The following is a 17,292-nucleotide window of genomic DNA, read 5'->3' as shown; positions in this document are numbered from 1 at the left end:
ACAGGGGGCTGTGCTGGGTTACCAGTAAAGTCCAATCCCACGATCACGCTGACAGAGACCCCAGGCACGCCACATAGGAGGAATTTACCCCAGAGCCTCTGAATCAGCTACAGCACCAGCGTCTTCTAGAACTGAGCATGTGGTCGGTCGGGTGAGAAAGTGCAGGGGTATTAGCGGGACCTAGGGAAGAATTTGGCTGTCCCACCCCCAGTAGGGGAACCAGGAAGAAATCCTGAGTATCAGGACGCCCAGGTGGGGGAAAGACACAGGCTCGTCAAAGCTACGAACCACACCACAGAAAGCTTTGATGGTTGGTTGTTTAGTAGAGAATAGGCCAGGTGAGAGTAAAACCTGCCCTCCCTCAAAACAAAACACCTGGGACCCTCTGAAGCTGGGAACAGTAGCTTAGCCGAGAAGCAGTGTCCCCCAATGGAGAGTTTAATAAAGTCAAGTAAAAGATGAGCAAGCAAAGAAATTTCAGAATTAAAGAAAGTTTCTTCAGCGACAAGGAAGATCAATGTGCAGCCTCAGATGAGAAAATCAACCACAGGGCCCATACATCCAAAGCTTCCGAAAAAAATATGAACTGGTTTCAGGCCATGGAAGCGCTCAAAAGGGACTTTGAAGGGAAAGTAGGAGAGATAGAAGGAAGATGTAGAGAGGAGGAAAGAATGGTAAGAGAAATGAGAGTGATGCAGGAGAGTCATGAGAAAAAAGTCAACAGTTTGAAAAGTCAAATGAAAAAGAGATTAGAAAAACTGTCTGATGAAAATAATTGCCTAAGAATTATGATTGAACAAATTGAAGCTAGTGACCTTATGAGAAAACAAGACATGGTAAAGCAAATCCAATTGAACAGCTGACCTGGAAAATAAATCTAGGAAAGATAATTTGAAAATCATTGGACTACCTGAAAACCATGACCAAAACAAAAGCTTAGACACCATCCTCCAAGAGATTTTGAAGGAAAATTGCCCTGATATTCTAGAAGCAGATACTAAAATAGAAACTGAAAGAATCCACCAGTCACCTCCTGAAAGAGATCCCAAAAAGAAAACCTCCAGGAATATTATAGCCAAATTCCAGAACTCCCAGGTGAAGGAGAAAATACTACAAGCAGCTAGAAAAAAGGAATTCAAATAATGTGGAGCTCCAATAAGGATAAAGCAAGATCTAGCAGCTTCTACATTAAAGGACTGAAGGACATGGGATATGATATTGCAGAGAGCAAAGGAACTGGGACTACAGCCAAAAATCACGTACCCAGCAAAACTTGTATAATCTTTCAGAGGAAAAAAATGGGACTTCAATGAAAAAGAGGACTTTCAAGCATTTGTGATGGAAAGACCTGAACTGAATAGAAATTTTGACTTTCAAATACAAGACCCTGGAGAATCATAAAAAGGTAAACAGGGAAAAGAAATCACGAGGGATATTACTTACATTCATACATGAGAAAATAATACTTCCAACTATAAGAACGTTTTCAGTAAGGAGTACACAGAGGGCACAGGTCTGAACTGAATATGAAGGGGTAGTATTTGTAAAGCCTTTTTTGTGTATCCTTGGTCTTTGTGGAGCAAACAGAGTGGGTTGTCTAGTGTCTGGGGCTGGATTTGGGCTCAGGTTCTCCTGGGCTCAGGGCTGGTGTTCTGTCCACTGCGCCACCTAGCTAATCCATGGTGACATCTTTAAAATAGGGTTATGGGGTAGGAGGAATAGACTGAGGGAGGGGGAAGGGGAGAGGTGGACCAGGGAGAGGTAGCTCACATGAAGGAAACAAGAAAAAAGCTTATGGAGGGGAGGGGAAGAGGGGGAAGGAGTGGGGGAGTGAGTAAACCTCACTATCATCAGAATTGACTCAAAGAGGGAAAAACGTACATACTCAAGTGGGTATAGTAATATATTTTTGCCCTGAGGAAAAGTGGGAGGAGAAGGAGATGGGGGGGGAGTGGGGAGAAGAGGGGAAAGAGGGAAGGGAAGTTTGGGGGAGGAAGCTATAAAAAGCGAAACACTTTCGAGGAAGGTTAAGATGTTCTGCATAACACTACATGTATGACATATATTGAATTGCTTGATTTCATAGGGAGAGTTGAGGAGGGAGGGAAGAAGAAAAATTTAGAAAACAGAATTAGCTCAAAGACCTTATTCTCATCAGAGTGGGCTCAAGGAGGGAATAACATACACACCCAATTGGGAGGAGTAATATATTTAACCCTACAGGTAAGTAGGAGGAAAAGAGGATAAGGAGGGATGGGTGAATGAAGCAAGGATAGAGCGGGGAAAGGGGGCAGTCAGTAGCAAATCACTTTTGAGGAGGAATAGGGCAAAATAAGATAGACCATAGAGTAAATATCATTGGAAGGGAATGGGATGGAGGGAAATAGTTATGATGATTGACTACAATGTCAAAACGTATTATGGTACCTACTCTGCTGGGCTATTGTGAAGAAAATTCTCTGTCAAGTTCAAGGTACTATATAAAAATTATGATGAACAGGATGCTATCAGAAAAACCTGGAAAGACCCACATGAACTGAAGCAGAGAGAAATGTACTGTATGCAAAATAACAGCATTAGTGTAAGATGATCTGCTGGGAAGCACATGGTTATTTTCAGCAAGGCAATGATCCAATATAACTCTGAAGAACTTATGAAAATTGGAGTCCATCTACCCAATGATATCTGAAAACAAACTGAAACACATTTCTTTTTTTGACAATTTCTTAATCTGGTTTTGTTTTATCTGTTTTCTCTCACAACCTAGCTAATGTAGAATTGTTTTCCATGACTACTCATGTATAATTTATATTGAATTGTTTGAGTTCTTGGGGTGGGGGTGGGAAGGGAGGGAGGAAGAGAAGTTGGAACACAAAGTTTTTTTTTTTTAATTGATGTCAAAATTTGCTTTTACATGTAATTTGGAAAATAAAATTCTGAAAAAAAAAAGAAATAAAGAAATTAAATAGGGGCAGCTGGGTGGTGCAGTGGATAGAGCACCAGCCCTGGATTCAGGAGGACCTGAGTTCATATCCGGCCTCAGACACTTGACACTTACTAGTTGTGTGACCCTGGGCAAGTCACTTAACCCCAATTGCCTCATCAAAAAAAAAGAAAGAAAATAAATTAAATATATGAGTGTTATTACAAGAAATTATGCTAGGTCCTGAAGAACCAAAGATGAATAAGACATGATCCCTACCCTCAAAGTGTATTTACAATCTTGGAGGAGATTTATGACATGACACAAATAATTCTAATGCAAGGTAGAATGGTACATGAGAGGCTCAATGTACTCTGGAAGTCAAAAAATAAAAGCTTTCATTTATATAATAATGAAAAAGAAAAGAAAAGAACAACAACTTTATTAACACCCTCTAATTTTGCAAAGCAAATATTTGCTTTGTATTTTACAAAGAAAGACTAAGAAAGTCTCAGCCCTCAAGGAGCTCACAGTCCAATGGGGAAGACTATATGTAAACAACAGTGTGCAAACATAAGGTATACAGCAGGATAACTTGGAGGTAATTTCAGAAGGAAAACACTAGCATTAAAAGGCAGGGTGGGGTGTGTTAACCAAGAAAGAATTCTTGCAGAAGGTAGGATTTTAGCTGTGTTTTGAAGGATGCCAGGGAAGCTAAAAGGAAGTTGAATTGGAGTTTTTTTATTTGGTAACTTTTTTCTACATTTCTTTTTATTTTCTCTTTTAATTGTATGTCCAGTTCAGTCATCTCTCTATTTTTTTCAAGATTTTGTGTTCTTAGTTTCTTCTTGTTTAACTTTTGGTTAGATTTTTCTGTCTCTGAGAGGAGACATATTGAGATCCTTAAGTATTTTAGTTTGCTTTCTGTTCCTTCTTGGAAATTAATTAACTTTTCCATTAAATATTTAGGTGCTAGGACATTTGGTGCATATATGATAAGCATTGAATATTAATTCTTGACTAATTTGGCTTTCTTGTTTATCTCTCTTTGTAAAAAAGCTATTTTTAATTGGTGCTTTGTCTGAGATCATGATTACTATGACTTTTTTTTTAAAGTTTCACTGAAGTTTAATTTTGTTCCAGTCCTTCATTTTAAATGATTGAATTTTTATATTTCACATGTTTCTTGTATACAACATTCTGGTTTCTGCTTGATATGGTCAATTCTCGTTGTCAAGGAATCTGTTCTTTGGTTAAGGTTTTGAATTTCTTCTGTTAATCTGTTAATTCTTGTTTTATGTCTTTTCTATATAATTCTAATTTATTTTCTGATTCTTTCCATGAGAGCTCTCATTTCATTTAAAGTATCATTTTAACTTTCTCCCTCCCAACTCTTCCTTTATTTCTTTCAGGAATTTAAGTTGACTTTGTGGACAAACTGTTTTCTTTGAGACTTTGCTTGCGTGTGTTTTGTAGTTATTATCTTCTTCTAGGTTTGTCCCTTTTCCCATAATAACTCTTTATCATTGGCATCTTTTGTTGTTGTTTATTCATCCTTCAAGACTTACTTCATGAATTGGGACTTTGTGTAGGGCCAGGCTCTGTAAAATGTTGGAAGGTATATTGTGGCCTTATTTGGTTCTGCTTTGGATAATGTGGGATCCGTTTTCTCTGAGTATTGAGTACCAATGCCATGTAGCTGCTGCTTGTTTCTGTTTGAGATATTTGCCTGCTGAGTATACAGCCTCAGGCTGAATTGTATCCACAACCCAACCTACTTCTTGCTCTGAAATGCAGCCACATGTCAGCCCCATGCTTAGTTGTTGGTCTGTCTCTTTGCTATCAGAACAACATAGTTGCTGGCTAGCTCCTATTCTTGCTTCCTGTATAGACAGTGTCAGACCCAGTCCCTGCTGGATCCATAACTATTCTTATGGCAGTCTCTGGCTATCTCCCTTTGCTGCTGACTGGGGTTGGAAAAATGTTTCACTGTGGTTCTTCCTTGGATCCTATGATCACTTGGTCCAGTGCTGTTTCTAGATCTTTGTTGTTGGGGAGAGGTATTGCTTCCTCCCACTCTGATTTCTTTGCTGGTCTCACCAAGTTGTTTTTTAAACTGCAGTTGTACAGTTGTACTTTGCCTTCCCCTTTCCCTCTGTATAATATTCTTATATCCTACATCATCCTAACAAAAGTAAAATCTCTTCTCCTGAGAGACCTTTCCCCCCATAGTTAGCCTTTGCTTCTTTTCTCTTCATTCTTTTTTTAATAAACATTTTTTATTTAAAGTTTTAGGCTCCAAATTTTATTCCTTCTTCCCTCTCCCCCATGTGCTAAGCAGTCAGATAAGAGATTATACATGTACAGTTATGTAAAACATTACCATATTAGTCATTTTGTAGAAGAAAACGCAAAAGAAAAAAATGAAAGTGAAAAATAGCATACTTCAGTCTGTGTTCAATCAATATCAGTTCTTTCTTTGGAGATGGATAATATACTTCATCATTAGTCCTTTGGGATTTTCTTGGATCATCGTATTGCTGAGAATAGTTGTCATTTACAGTTCTTCATCTTACTAAGGACCTAGAATTTGGAGATGTGTTCTTCAAGTCCCTTTGCCTTTTTCTTCAAGAGGGAGGTCAATTTTAGAATCATCATATACGATATGTATGTTGCTGCACAATTTTACCTAAGTACTTCATGGTGGTTAATATTTTCAACCTTTTTTTTTGAAACTACTTATAGGTGTTTACGCCTTAGCCCTAAGAATCTGGTTAAAATCTTTTGTAGACAATTATCACCTCTTAATAACTTGATAATACTGCTCAAATTCCTTTCCCTTTTCTCTGTCTCAACAACTCCTCAATCCCAATTACTTCCCCTTCATTTTTATAAAAGTATACTATTTCAACAATTTTCCACTTGTCAATTTGCTTAAGCCCTCTAATTTTTCCACTTGTATTATCTAACTTACCTTGCCTTTGAGAGATAGCTAATCCTTGTCCTTCTTAAGCCTAACTCTTTATATCCTCTTTAATAGTCCTTGATTCTTTTTCTTTTACATGCTTGAAGTAGAGTTTGGACCAGAATCTGGCCTTGTATCTCTTTCATATTTTACTTAATTTCTTTCTGCAATTTAAAAATCTTTTCTTAACTTATTTCAGTTCACTATTTAAACCTGTTTAAGTTTTCCTTACCCTAGCCTTAATGTTTTAATTCAATAAGTATTTTTAATTTCAGTGCTTGTACTTACAGATTTTACATTCCACTTATGTGTGCAAATAGGCTTAGTATAAGGAAAATTGATGAGGGAGAGAGCACTAATGATTGGGATGATCTAGAAAAGGCTTTATAGAGAAGGTAGTTTCTAGTTGAGCCTTGAAGGAAAATAATGGTACTAAATAGTATCACTGCAGGGTTAGCATAGGGAAGCTTGTGCAAATGCATAGGTGTAAGAGATAGAGTTAAGAGAACTGTTAGTAATATAGTTTTACTTAAATATAAAGTTATGAAGGAGAATTTTGTAAAATAAAGTCAGGTGGATAGGTGGGAACCAGATTGTAGAGGACCTTAAATGTTAAGCCAAGTGGGTTGTAATGGCAATAGAGAGCTACAGAAAGTTTTAGAGCAATATGGTGGCATAATCAGACCTGTACCTTAGAAGCATGATTTTGGAAACCATGAAGAAGATAGATTGGAGAGGGGAAAGACTTAAAACCGGAAGACTGATTGGGAATATACTATAGCAGTAAAAATGTGAGTTGATGAATATTTGAACTAAGGTAGTGGTCCTGTGATTCAAGAGGAGATCAATTAAGAGATATCAAGTAAAATCAAGAAGACTTGGAAGCTAATTAGATATGCGGATTGGGGGACAGGGAAGAAGGATGACTTTGAAAATGTCAATGTCCTTACCCATAAATGAAAAAGTCAGATAGAGTGGGTTTGGGGATGGGAGGAAGGTAAGTAATGAATTCTGTCTTGGGCATGTTGAGTATGAGATGTTGATGAGATATCCAGAAGATATTTATTAGGAAGTCAGTTATGGGTGATTAGATATCTAATACTGAAAGACAATTTTGGCTTGTCTCTATACTCTTGCTGTTTTATCTCCTCCATTAATAAATTCTTTTCCCTTTAATACTTTTTCTACTTGTCTATAAGTCAGTAATGGGAACCTTACATGGACTTGTATTTTAAAACTTTAAATATAAAAAAAAAATCAGTATTCTAAGAAATAGCTTCCTTTTATGTCTCCAATCACCTCTTTCATGAATCCTCCTTTAATTTCCATCAGAGTTTCTTTGTGGCAATAGTACAGAAAAAGCTTTTATATATTCAGGCCTCCTTTTGTACTAATAGAAGTATTTCTTTTTCCCTCATTCTCCTTGATCCAGTGAATTTTCAATATGTATCATTCCATCCTCCTTCTAGATATCTTCATAGCTATTCATTTGTCTGATTCTTGCCTATTGTGTTTCAGTTTTTTGTTAGCCCCCCCAATCCCTTCCTTTATACCAATTTATGGAATCCTTCAAATTCTTGTAAAAAGTTTTCCCCATGAATTTTTGGTCTTGGTGTGCCTTTTCTTGGTCAGTTTTCTACCTTTATTCTTTAATGTCATTTAAACATAACTTTTAAAAACTAAAAAAAGTTTTATTAATCTTTCTTTCTCTATCTCTTTTTCCTCTCCCTCCCTCCTTTCTTCATTATCATCTCCAATGACTTTGTTTCTCCCAATAGAACCCAAGTAAATAATGTTTAGCAAAACAGATCAAAACATTGGCCATATCTGAAAGTGTGTGCCTCATTGTAGTCTAACACCTCTCTACTGAAAGGCAGGAGGCATGTGCAGGAAGCATGCTTTGGCATCAGTTCATTGGAGGTCAAGATTATTGACTGAATTATCAGTGTTCTGAAGTCTTTCATTGTTGTTTTCCTTTGTATTATTGTTAGCAATGTCTAAATTGTTTTCCTGATTGTACTCATTTTATCATGCACTGTCTCATTCTATGAGTATTCCCAACTTTCTGAGTTCTTCATGGTTATCAATTATCAATTATAATCCTTTATATTTATATACCACAATTCTCAGCCATTTCCCAACTGAAACATACCCATTTTGTTTCCAGTTCTTAATTATTACAAAAAATGTTGCTCATGAATATTTTTGTATGTATGGGATATTTGCTTTTGTCTTTGACCTCCCTATGGGTAAATATCTATTAGTGGCATCACTGATTCAAAGGCTATGTACAATTATAGTGTAATTCCAAATTTAAACTTACAACTCTTAAATTTTTTTCTTAAGCCATCTTTGTTGTCAGTCTTCCCACAGATATATACAATAGAACTTTTTTCAGGAGGAAAGTGGATCAATATACATACCTAATTTCAGCCCCTTTTTTGGGTCATATGTTCTATTTTCTTCTATTCCCTGTTATATTGTTTTTTTATTAAGCTATAACTGTCTTCTCATTGTGATATAATCCTGAATACTTTGGCAATATTCAGAACTACACAATTTTCTTTTACTGACTTATGTATTTATCACACACATACACACACAGACACACCCCTAAAATGCTGTTGAAATTTTTTTACATTCAAATTGTTTTAATGCTATTGAAATACTATTTTATACCTTCATTTCCATATTACTTTATTGTCATGTGGACTTTTTTTTCCTCATGGACTATTTCAGAAATAGTATAGCCACTGGCATTCAAAATATTCTTGTGCTTTATTTTTCATTCTTCCTTCTCTTCTTTCATTCTCTTATACTAGTAAGAATTTCTTTCTGCATTTTAAAAATCTTTTCTTAACTTATTTCAGGACACCATTTAAACCTGGTTAAGTTTTCCTTACCCTAGCCCCAATTCATTTTTAAATCCTTCCTTTTTCTTTAATACGAATTCCTTTCCCTTCAAACTGGTTACCGTTATACAGGCAGAACTCCTCTGTAGTTCTTGCCATCCTGCTTCTCTCCGCCTCATCGACTTTCCATCTCACTTCAAATCTCAGTAGAAAACATATGTTCTCCCTTGTCTATACCTCTTAATTTCTCTTTTCCACTGCTATTACTTTCTCTGTAATTGTATTATTTAACTTTGTAAAGCATTTTAGAATATGAACGATGCGGTTGAAAATAAAGTTGTATTATAATAGAATCATGTAGTATAGAACAAATTGCTTTCCAAGGAGAGTAGAAGTCTCATGGTGCAAGTTAAAATGATTTTGCTTTTTTATTCATTGGCTGCTAGTTTTAAACTTCAATTTATTTTAGAAAATTTGTTATTCCTTTAAACAATGTTGGATGAGGGTGATGGGTGCGGTGATCTAAGCAGGTGATGTAACAAAGGCCACCTGAGCTCTAATTCCAGTTGTATGACCAGACAAAATAAATATCTCCAAAATCTTTTTAAGTGGGTATAAAAACAAAAAGTGACCTTGTCCATACATCGTAAACTTAGATTACCTTAATATTGGGACAAAATTATGTTACTGTGATAAAACTACTTTGAAGGGGAAATTTTGGTGCACATTTTTAAAGGACTATAAGAATCTTTTTTCAAAGGCACCTCAAGAAAAGGCTCCAGAAAGTATCAAAGTAATATTTTACAATCAATATTTTCACAAAAGTCAGGGTACAAATTACTCCTTGCCTACAGGCCCTTAGATAAGTAACTTTGCCAGTAGATGCTCTCCTAATTCCCATATTCCTGTTCAAAGTACCACATCCTTTGCATATTACATTTTGTTTTTTGTTTTTTGTTTTGTTTTTTGTGGGGCAGTGAGGGTTAAGTGACTTGCCCAGGATCACACAGTAAGTGTCAAGTGTCTGAGGCCCGCTTTGAACTCAGGTCCTCCTGAATCCAGGGCCAGTGCTTTTATCTACTGCGCCACCTAGCTGCCCCTCTGCAGATTGCATTTAACACTTAGTGTGTATATGCTGGCTCTCACAAAACATCCCATATCTGAGGAAAAGCCTGAAAATATATGGGCAGTTTTGAGGTATACATCAATAATTTGATTCAATTCAATACTTGTTACATGCAAGGTACTATGGTAGTTTCTAGGGATATAAAGACATAAACATAACAGTTTTTGCCCTCAGTTATCAAACATTTATTAAGCATCTACTTTATACCACCACTATGGTAGACTCTTCAGATACAAAAACAAAAGTGAAACAGGTCCCACCCTCAAGGAATTTATAGTTTTGCTAGGGAAGATAACATGTACTTAGGTGTATTCAAAATAGATATAAGATCGTTTGGGGGAAAAGGCACTAGTAGCTGGGGCAGGAGCAAGGATCAGGAAAGGCATGTAAAATGTGATATTTGTGTTGAGCCTTGAAGGAAACTAGGCAGAAGTGAAGAAGGTATGCATCCCAGCAAGGGAAAGACAATGAATACACAAGACAAAGAGAGAGGAGGAACGCCACATATGAGAAACAAGGAGACCATAGCATGAGTGAAAATTAGCAGTGTAAAACAGTACTGAATATAGGATGGGAGCAGGTTGGGAAGGGCTTCAAATGCCAACTATTTTATATTTTATCACATAGATAATAGGGAACATTGATGTTTATTGAATTGAGGAGTGACATGGTCAGATCAATACTTTCAGAAAATCACTTAGGTGGTTGTGTGGAGGAAGAACTGGAGGAAGGAAAGACTTGATGTGGGGCAACCAATTAAGAAGCTCTCATACTATTTCAGGTAAGAGGTGATGGGGACTAGGTTGGTTATGGTGCCAGTGGAGTAGAGGGGATGGATACATGCCAGAGGTGTTGTGGAGGTAGAAATGTGGTAATATGTATCTGGAGCTCAGGAGAGAGAATAGGAATGGACATGTAGACCAGGAAAAAATTGGCAAAATAGTACCTGTAATAACAGCAGCAGCAGCAGCAGCAGCAACAACAACAACCTGCTTCTTAGTAGAAAACGTGTTCTCCCTATGCAACCAGATAACAAGAGAGAAGAGAAAAAGAAAAGAAAAGACCAAGGACAGAAACTTGTGGTATACCCACAATTAGAGGGTAGTGTATGTATGATACAGCAAAGAAGAATATGGAATGGTCAGACAATTACCATAAGAATGTAAGATGTTCAAGATGAATTCAGTAAGAGGTAATTTGAAGAATGAGAGAGCACTAGCCGCTGAGAAGGTAGGGAAGGCATCAGAGAATAGGCGACACTTATCTGAGCCTTGAAAGAAGATAAGTATTCTTAACAGGAAATGAGGATGGAATGTCTCCCACTCATAGGAAATGGCATGGGTGAAGGTGCAGAGGTGGAAGATATAATGTTCAGTTCTGGAAACAGGTAATAGTTTGAGTTAGGCTAGAATATAGATTTTGTGAAGGAGAATAATCTGAAATATTTTAACTCTAGAAAGGTAGACTGGAACCAGATTTTAAAGATTCCTGAATACTAAACTAATGACTTTATATTTTATGCTATAGGTGGTAGGAAACAACTGAAAAGTTTTGATAACTGTTTTAATAACTGTATGGAGCATGGAGTTCAGATATCAGAGACCCAAAGCAGGGAAACTAACTAACAAGATGGTAATTGTAGTCTAGGTAAGAGATGAGGTCCCAAACCAGCATGGTGGCTCTGTGAGTAGAGAGGAGCAGAGAGATAGAAGAGATGTTATAGAAATAAAATTCTACCCATTTGTTCCCTGAAGCTGTGTTCTACCTCCTTTTTTCCTCTCCTTTTTTCGAGTAGAATAGTGGCTATTTTATTTCCTCTTCTCTGTGCTATTTTACCCAAATTGTTTCTCTGTATCTCCAAAATTTTTTTGTCTTACAATTACCAAGTTGCGTCACCTTGGTGAGCCTCAGTTACCTCATTTGTAAAATTGAACAATACTTATACTATCAACTCTACACAGTTATCTTGAAGAGAGTGCTATATAAGTGGGAGTTTCTGTTGCTACTATTAATTTTATAGAATGGCTAGAGTCAATGTAGAATGTTTGAAATTGGTCTTGAATATTTTATTTATTTATTTGAGTGTCTTGTTTAATTTACAATAAGGTCTAAGCTAATTTCTTTTGTGATCTCATTCAGCATCATGGAAAGCAAACTTATGGAAAGGTTTTCAAAGTAATCACTGTGAGATATCATTTAGCTTGAGCCCAGATCTTTTTAGTCATCAGAAGAGTAATACTACTGGAGAAATGCCTTATAGACATGGTACAGCCTTCATCCAACACTCATACTATACATGAGAGAGTTTCTACTGGAAAGAAATCTTATGAATGTAATCAATACAGGAAGGTCTTCAGCTAGAGGAGAGACCTTCATAGAATCAGAGGATATATACTGGAGAAAAGCATAGGCAGCTGGGTGGTGCAGTATATAGTATTGATCTTCCACTCAGGAAGATCTGAGTTTAAGTCTGGCTTCAGATACTTAATAGCTGTGTAACCCTGAGTAAGACTTAACTTCTGTTTGCCTCTTCTATAAAATGAGGATAATAATAGCACCTACCTCCCAAAATTGTTGTGAAGATCAAATAAAATAATAATTTTAAAATTCTTAGCACAGTGTCTAAGCAAATATATTAAATGCTATTTAAATGTTAGCTATTCTCATTATTATGTGTAATAATAATGATAATATTATAACCATTATTATTTGTAGAATGATGTGGTTGCTTCATGAGTGGAACAATTTCTTGCTGTCCTTTGCTTCTCTAGCTCTTTCCCTCAATTATCTCCTGTACTTTTGGCCTCACTTCATTTGGGGATTTGTAGTTCAGTTTGCTAAACATCCATCAAGCTACCTATTCTTGCTTCATTATTCATCTTTGAAAATCTAAGTTGGTTGATAAGTTCCCTAAGGGTCAACATTGACCCCTTTAGAAAACTTCCTTTTTTTCTTCCCTTAACTGTAATTTTTTCCCTTTGTGTCTTTAGAATTTCATCCTTGAGTGTAAAAGGAAAAAAAAACACAATATTTTTTCTTATATATTTCCATTTCTCCTGGTCTAACTTCCTTTGTAGAATTGTAGGCCATGGGATCTTATCTACCTTTATCTTTCTCTCAAGAACATCTTTAGTATACTTATGTGACAGCATCAGTTTTGGTTTTGCTTGTATTGTTCTTCATCTAAATATGCTTTTCCTCTTTAGTTTCTTGATTTCCTTATGTGGATGTATCTAGATCTCTTTAATATTCAAAGCTACTCTGCCATCATTTTACCTATGCTGTTTATTTTGTTGTTTTTTGACAATGTATGCTGTTCCACTGTTATATTCCAGTCGTGGGCCTCACCAAGCCTCAATATCTAGGAAGTCAAATTTAGGTGGCATAATGGATAGAGAATAGGGCTTGGAGTCAGAAAAACCTGACTTCAAATTTGGCCTCTAGCTTTAGGACCTTGAGCAAATCACTTACCTTCTGACACCTCAATTTCCTCAAATTAGTCTCATAGAATTGTGAGAATCAAATGAGATCATAATTATAAAGCACTTATAAGGCACAGTGCCTAGCACATAGTAGGCACTATACAAATTCTATCATTATTAGTATTATTATTGTAATTGTTATTATAAATTTGCCTTCTTGTGTTAGGATTTCTAGTTCGTCATGCCTGTTAAGCCATACTTTCTGCATTTGTGTACAAACAGCTGAACTCATGCATTTTATTACTGGATTTATTGATGCATTTTGTTTTCTGGGAACCTCTGAGTGTTTCAGGTGGTATCCTTTCTGCATTGTAGTTCACTCTCTATCGTAGCCCCTCCTTAGTGGATATACGCTGCCACATTTTTCTCTGCCCCTTCCTTTTCTGTTTAAAACTGTCTTAATTAGATTTCCAGGACTCCAGACAGTTCTCACCAGCCCTTGTTAGGTATGCTTCATCCTTAGCTGGGGGCTTTTCATTTTTATGTTGAAGCTGTGGTTTAAATTCTTAGTCAAATATCTTTTAATCAGTTGTTCCCTTCTCAAATATGTTTTTCTCTTCCAAATCCCTTGCCTTTGATGGGCACCATGATTAAAATACTACTTGTACCTCTAAGGTATTGTTTCCTGCTGAAAATTTCATGTTTGGCAGTGCTTTCTCAGTTTCTTCTGGCAGTATCATTTGTACCCATGTGAATTACCAGAAATGGATAGTAGTCATCCACTTTGGCAGATCTTGAGAGGCTTTCTGTTACATCTTGGTTGTTTGCTCTGGGAAGATAATAAACCTCTCTGTTATCAAGTCAACAAATAGCTGCCTTAGTACCCTTCTACAAGGAAATCACCAACTACTATTCTCTTATTTTTCCTCTGACCCTTACTAGATTATCTGTCATCTGATGACACGTGGGCATTTAATTTTTCAACCCTTGAAGGACATTGATTTCATTCTTTCTCACAAAATAAAACTTCCTTTTTTTTTTCTTCTAGAAATGCCTTAAATTTTTTTTTTTCTGAGCTCCAAGTATTCAGTGGTCTTTCTGATATCACTTTCTCTTCTTTTTTTCTTTCTTTCTTTCTTTTTTTTTTTTTTTTTAGCAGGGCAACGAGGGTTAAGTGAATTGCTCAGGGTCACACAGCTAGTGTCAAGTGTTTGAGTCTGGATTTGAACTCAGGTCCTCTTGAATCCAAGGCCGGTGCTTTATCCACTGCGCCACCTAGCTGCCCCCCCCATCACTTTCTGCTTTGTATAACATTCCACCATTCTCCAACCTCCTAACATAGGTGTGGAATACCCTTTGCTTCTTCAGATACTTTTTCTCTTTTGTTTTCATATTGAAGTTCTTTTTTTCTCTCCTGCTTTATTTTGTTTGATTAGCAATACTTTCTTATCCCTGACAGCTTAGAGTATGGAGTGGTACTCCTCAACATCCCCCCTCCCCTTTCCCCCAGTGGCCAGCATGCACTTTATTTTTTAAAATAAGTTTTATCAGTATATTTTTTTAGATTGCCAAAATTGCCCTTGCAAGTCTTTCCCCCACCCCTTTCAGTGAACTGCCCCATACTTTAAGCATAGGTATCAGTTACTTAATCAATTCAGAAACACCAACATCACACAATAGAGTGAGAAATTCTTTTGTCCTTTAACTTAAGTTCAAGAGTAGTCAAGACTTCACTTGTGAAAATCAGATCAGTTCAATTTTATTGATCACATAGGCATATTCTTTTAATTATATATAACTATATATAACTATTATTTCAAAATATGTTATATATATTAATAGTAAAGTGAACATTTAGTGAAGAGTTTATATTACCTGTAGCTGGAAATATTGTTGATAGTTATGAAATAATGACATTTGAAGTTAATTTACCAATCTGTAATAATTGTTAGATATTTGATTTTATAAGTTGAAAATAGAAAATACCTATTATTTATTATTAACAAACCCCAAACTTCTATCTTACAGATAAATTCTCATTTTAGCTTCTATGTATGAAATCTGCATAGAACCTAGAATATTCCCCTATTCAGGACCTATGGATGGGTGCCAACTTCTGAATTTCTTTTGGGTATCCTGTGATTTTCACATGTGGGGTAAGTGATTTCCTAGACAAACTGGCCACCTAGTATAAAGTGCTTTAACAAATAATGTTAAGAATTATGTTAAAACTTTCTAGTGATCTGTAATTTGTAAGGTAGCTAATTTATTAGGTCTTGATGAACTATCAGCTTCGAAAAGCTATATTCCTATAATGTAAAATCTGGCATACGTGTTTGGAAGAGAATAGTAGCAAATGATAGAGACTGTTAAAATTTGAAATGGTTTTAATATCAAAGATAACTTTTTAGATCAGATTTGTTTTAGATAAAAGATTTATGTAATATATACTTTTTATTATACATTTTAATGAAGTAGTAAATAGAAAGTTTCTTAAATATGCTTATAGATATACAAGTAAAGAAAAAAGATTTCTTATTATTAGCATACTTCTATCTATTTACATTATCTATATACTTCCAAGATATAGTTTCTTTTTGTTTGTTTGTTGGGCAACAAGGGTTAAGTGACTTGTCCAAGGTCACACAGCTATAAGTGTCAAGTGTTTGAGGTCGAATTTGAACTCGGGTCATCCTGAATCCAGGGCTGGTACTTTATCCACTGCGCCACCTAGCTACCCCCCAAGACATAGTTTCTATGCAGACTTAACATAAATAAAACTAAAGCTCCATTTAGTACTAATTAATTGATTAAATATATTTATGCTATCAACTATCAAATCTTTAGTCTGTGTGTATCATTTAGTAATTTTTTTGTACAAATCAGATTGAAGAAAAGCCCATTTGTTTAATTTTTGAATGTGTTTTTCTGGCCTGACTATTTAAGTCATTCTATTTCATTTAGCACTTCTTTTTTTTCCCCAGAAGATCCTTCAAAGAGTTAAAACACCTTACTGAGGACACCTGACCTTTAGAAACATCATAATTCATATCTAGATGTCACCAGTGTTTCCCATGTTAACAGTTCTGACTATGTTTTATTATATATGCCTTCGGCGCCGAGCCAGGACAGCTACAAGAGGAGAAATGATGAACAGCCGTAGAACTATTGAATCAAACAGCCGAACTTTACCTATTAATTCAGAAGTAGTCCAGTATGCCAAAGAAGTATTGGATTTCAGTTCCCATTATGGCAGTGAAAACAGTATGTCATACACCATGTGGAATTTGGCAGGCATACCAAATGTATATCCAAGTTCTGGGGACTTTACTCAGGCTGCTGTATTTCGGACTTATGGAACATGGTGGAATCAGTGTCCTAGTGCTTCTTTGCCGTTCAGGAGAACTCCACAAAACTTTCAGAGCCAAGACTATGTAGAACTTGCTTTTGAAGAACCAGTATATCCTACAGCTGTTCATGTTTTGGAAACTTATCATCCTGGGGCAGTCATTAGAATTCTGGCTTGTTCTGCAAATCCTTATTCTCCAAATCCACCAGCTGAAGTAAGGTAAAACTTCATTCACCAATATAAGTAAGATGACCAAAACCAAGTTGGTTGTAATTTTACTTGACTTTCAGATTTATACATGCATATATGCACACACACATATGTATATATGTGTGTATTTATGTACATATGTATGTATACATGTATGTGTATATTATGAAAATATGCCACGTTATGCTTAAATGTCTTAGGTTTCCTTTGGTTTTATGACAGTATTGTGGGAGAAGTGATCATTCATGTAAATTACTACCCCTGAGATTTAGTGATTTCTTCATGTTAGACATTTACTGATACCATCTCCCTTCTGACTTAAAACATAAATGTTTCTCTCTCCAAAGCAAAATGTCCATGACAAATCTAAGAGAAAGCATTTGTCATTGTTGGTACATCAGAGTTTAAGTCTGCATTGAACTCCTGTGATGACCACATCTGCCAT

At 36.0% G+C, this 17,292-nt stretch overlaps 1 protein-coding gene across 1 annotated transcript in view; it reads left to right on the top strand.

Annotated features, from left to right (window-relative positions):
* Positions 1 to 17,292, top strand: part of FBXL4 (F-box and leucine rich repeat protein 4) — a 135,214-nt gene that overhangs the window by 17,834 nt on the left and 100,088 nt on the right. Inside the window, 2 exon segments of the mRNA XM_043999398.1 lie at positions 15,317 to 15,444; positions 16,273 to 16,856. Of these exon segments, the coding sequence (XP_043855333.1) occupies positions 16,345 to 16,856 (512 nt within the window). The 5' untranslated portion in view covers positions 15,317 to 15,444; positions 16,273 to 16,344.

This window comes from Dromiciops gliroides, chromosome 4 (assembly GCF_019393635.1).
Source record: "Dromiciops gliroides isolate mDroGli1 chromosome 4, mDroGli1.pri, whole genome shotgun sequence".
Lineage (NCBI taxonomy): Eukaryota > Metazoa > Chordata > Mammalia > Microbiotheria > Microbiotheriidae > Dromiciops > Dromiciops gliroides.
The sequence above is the reverse complement of the archived record's forward strand: the minus strand, read 5'-3'. Positions and strand labels throughout refer to the sequence as shown.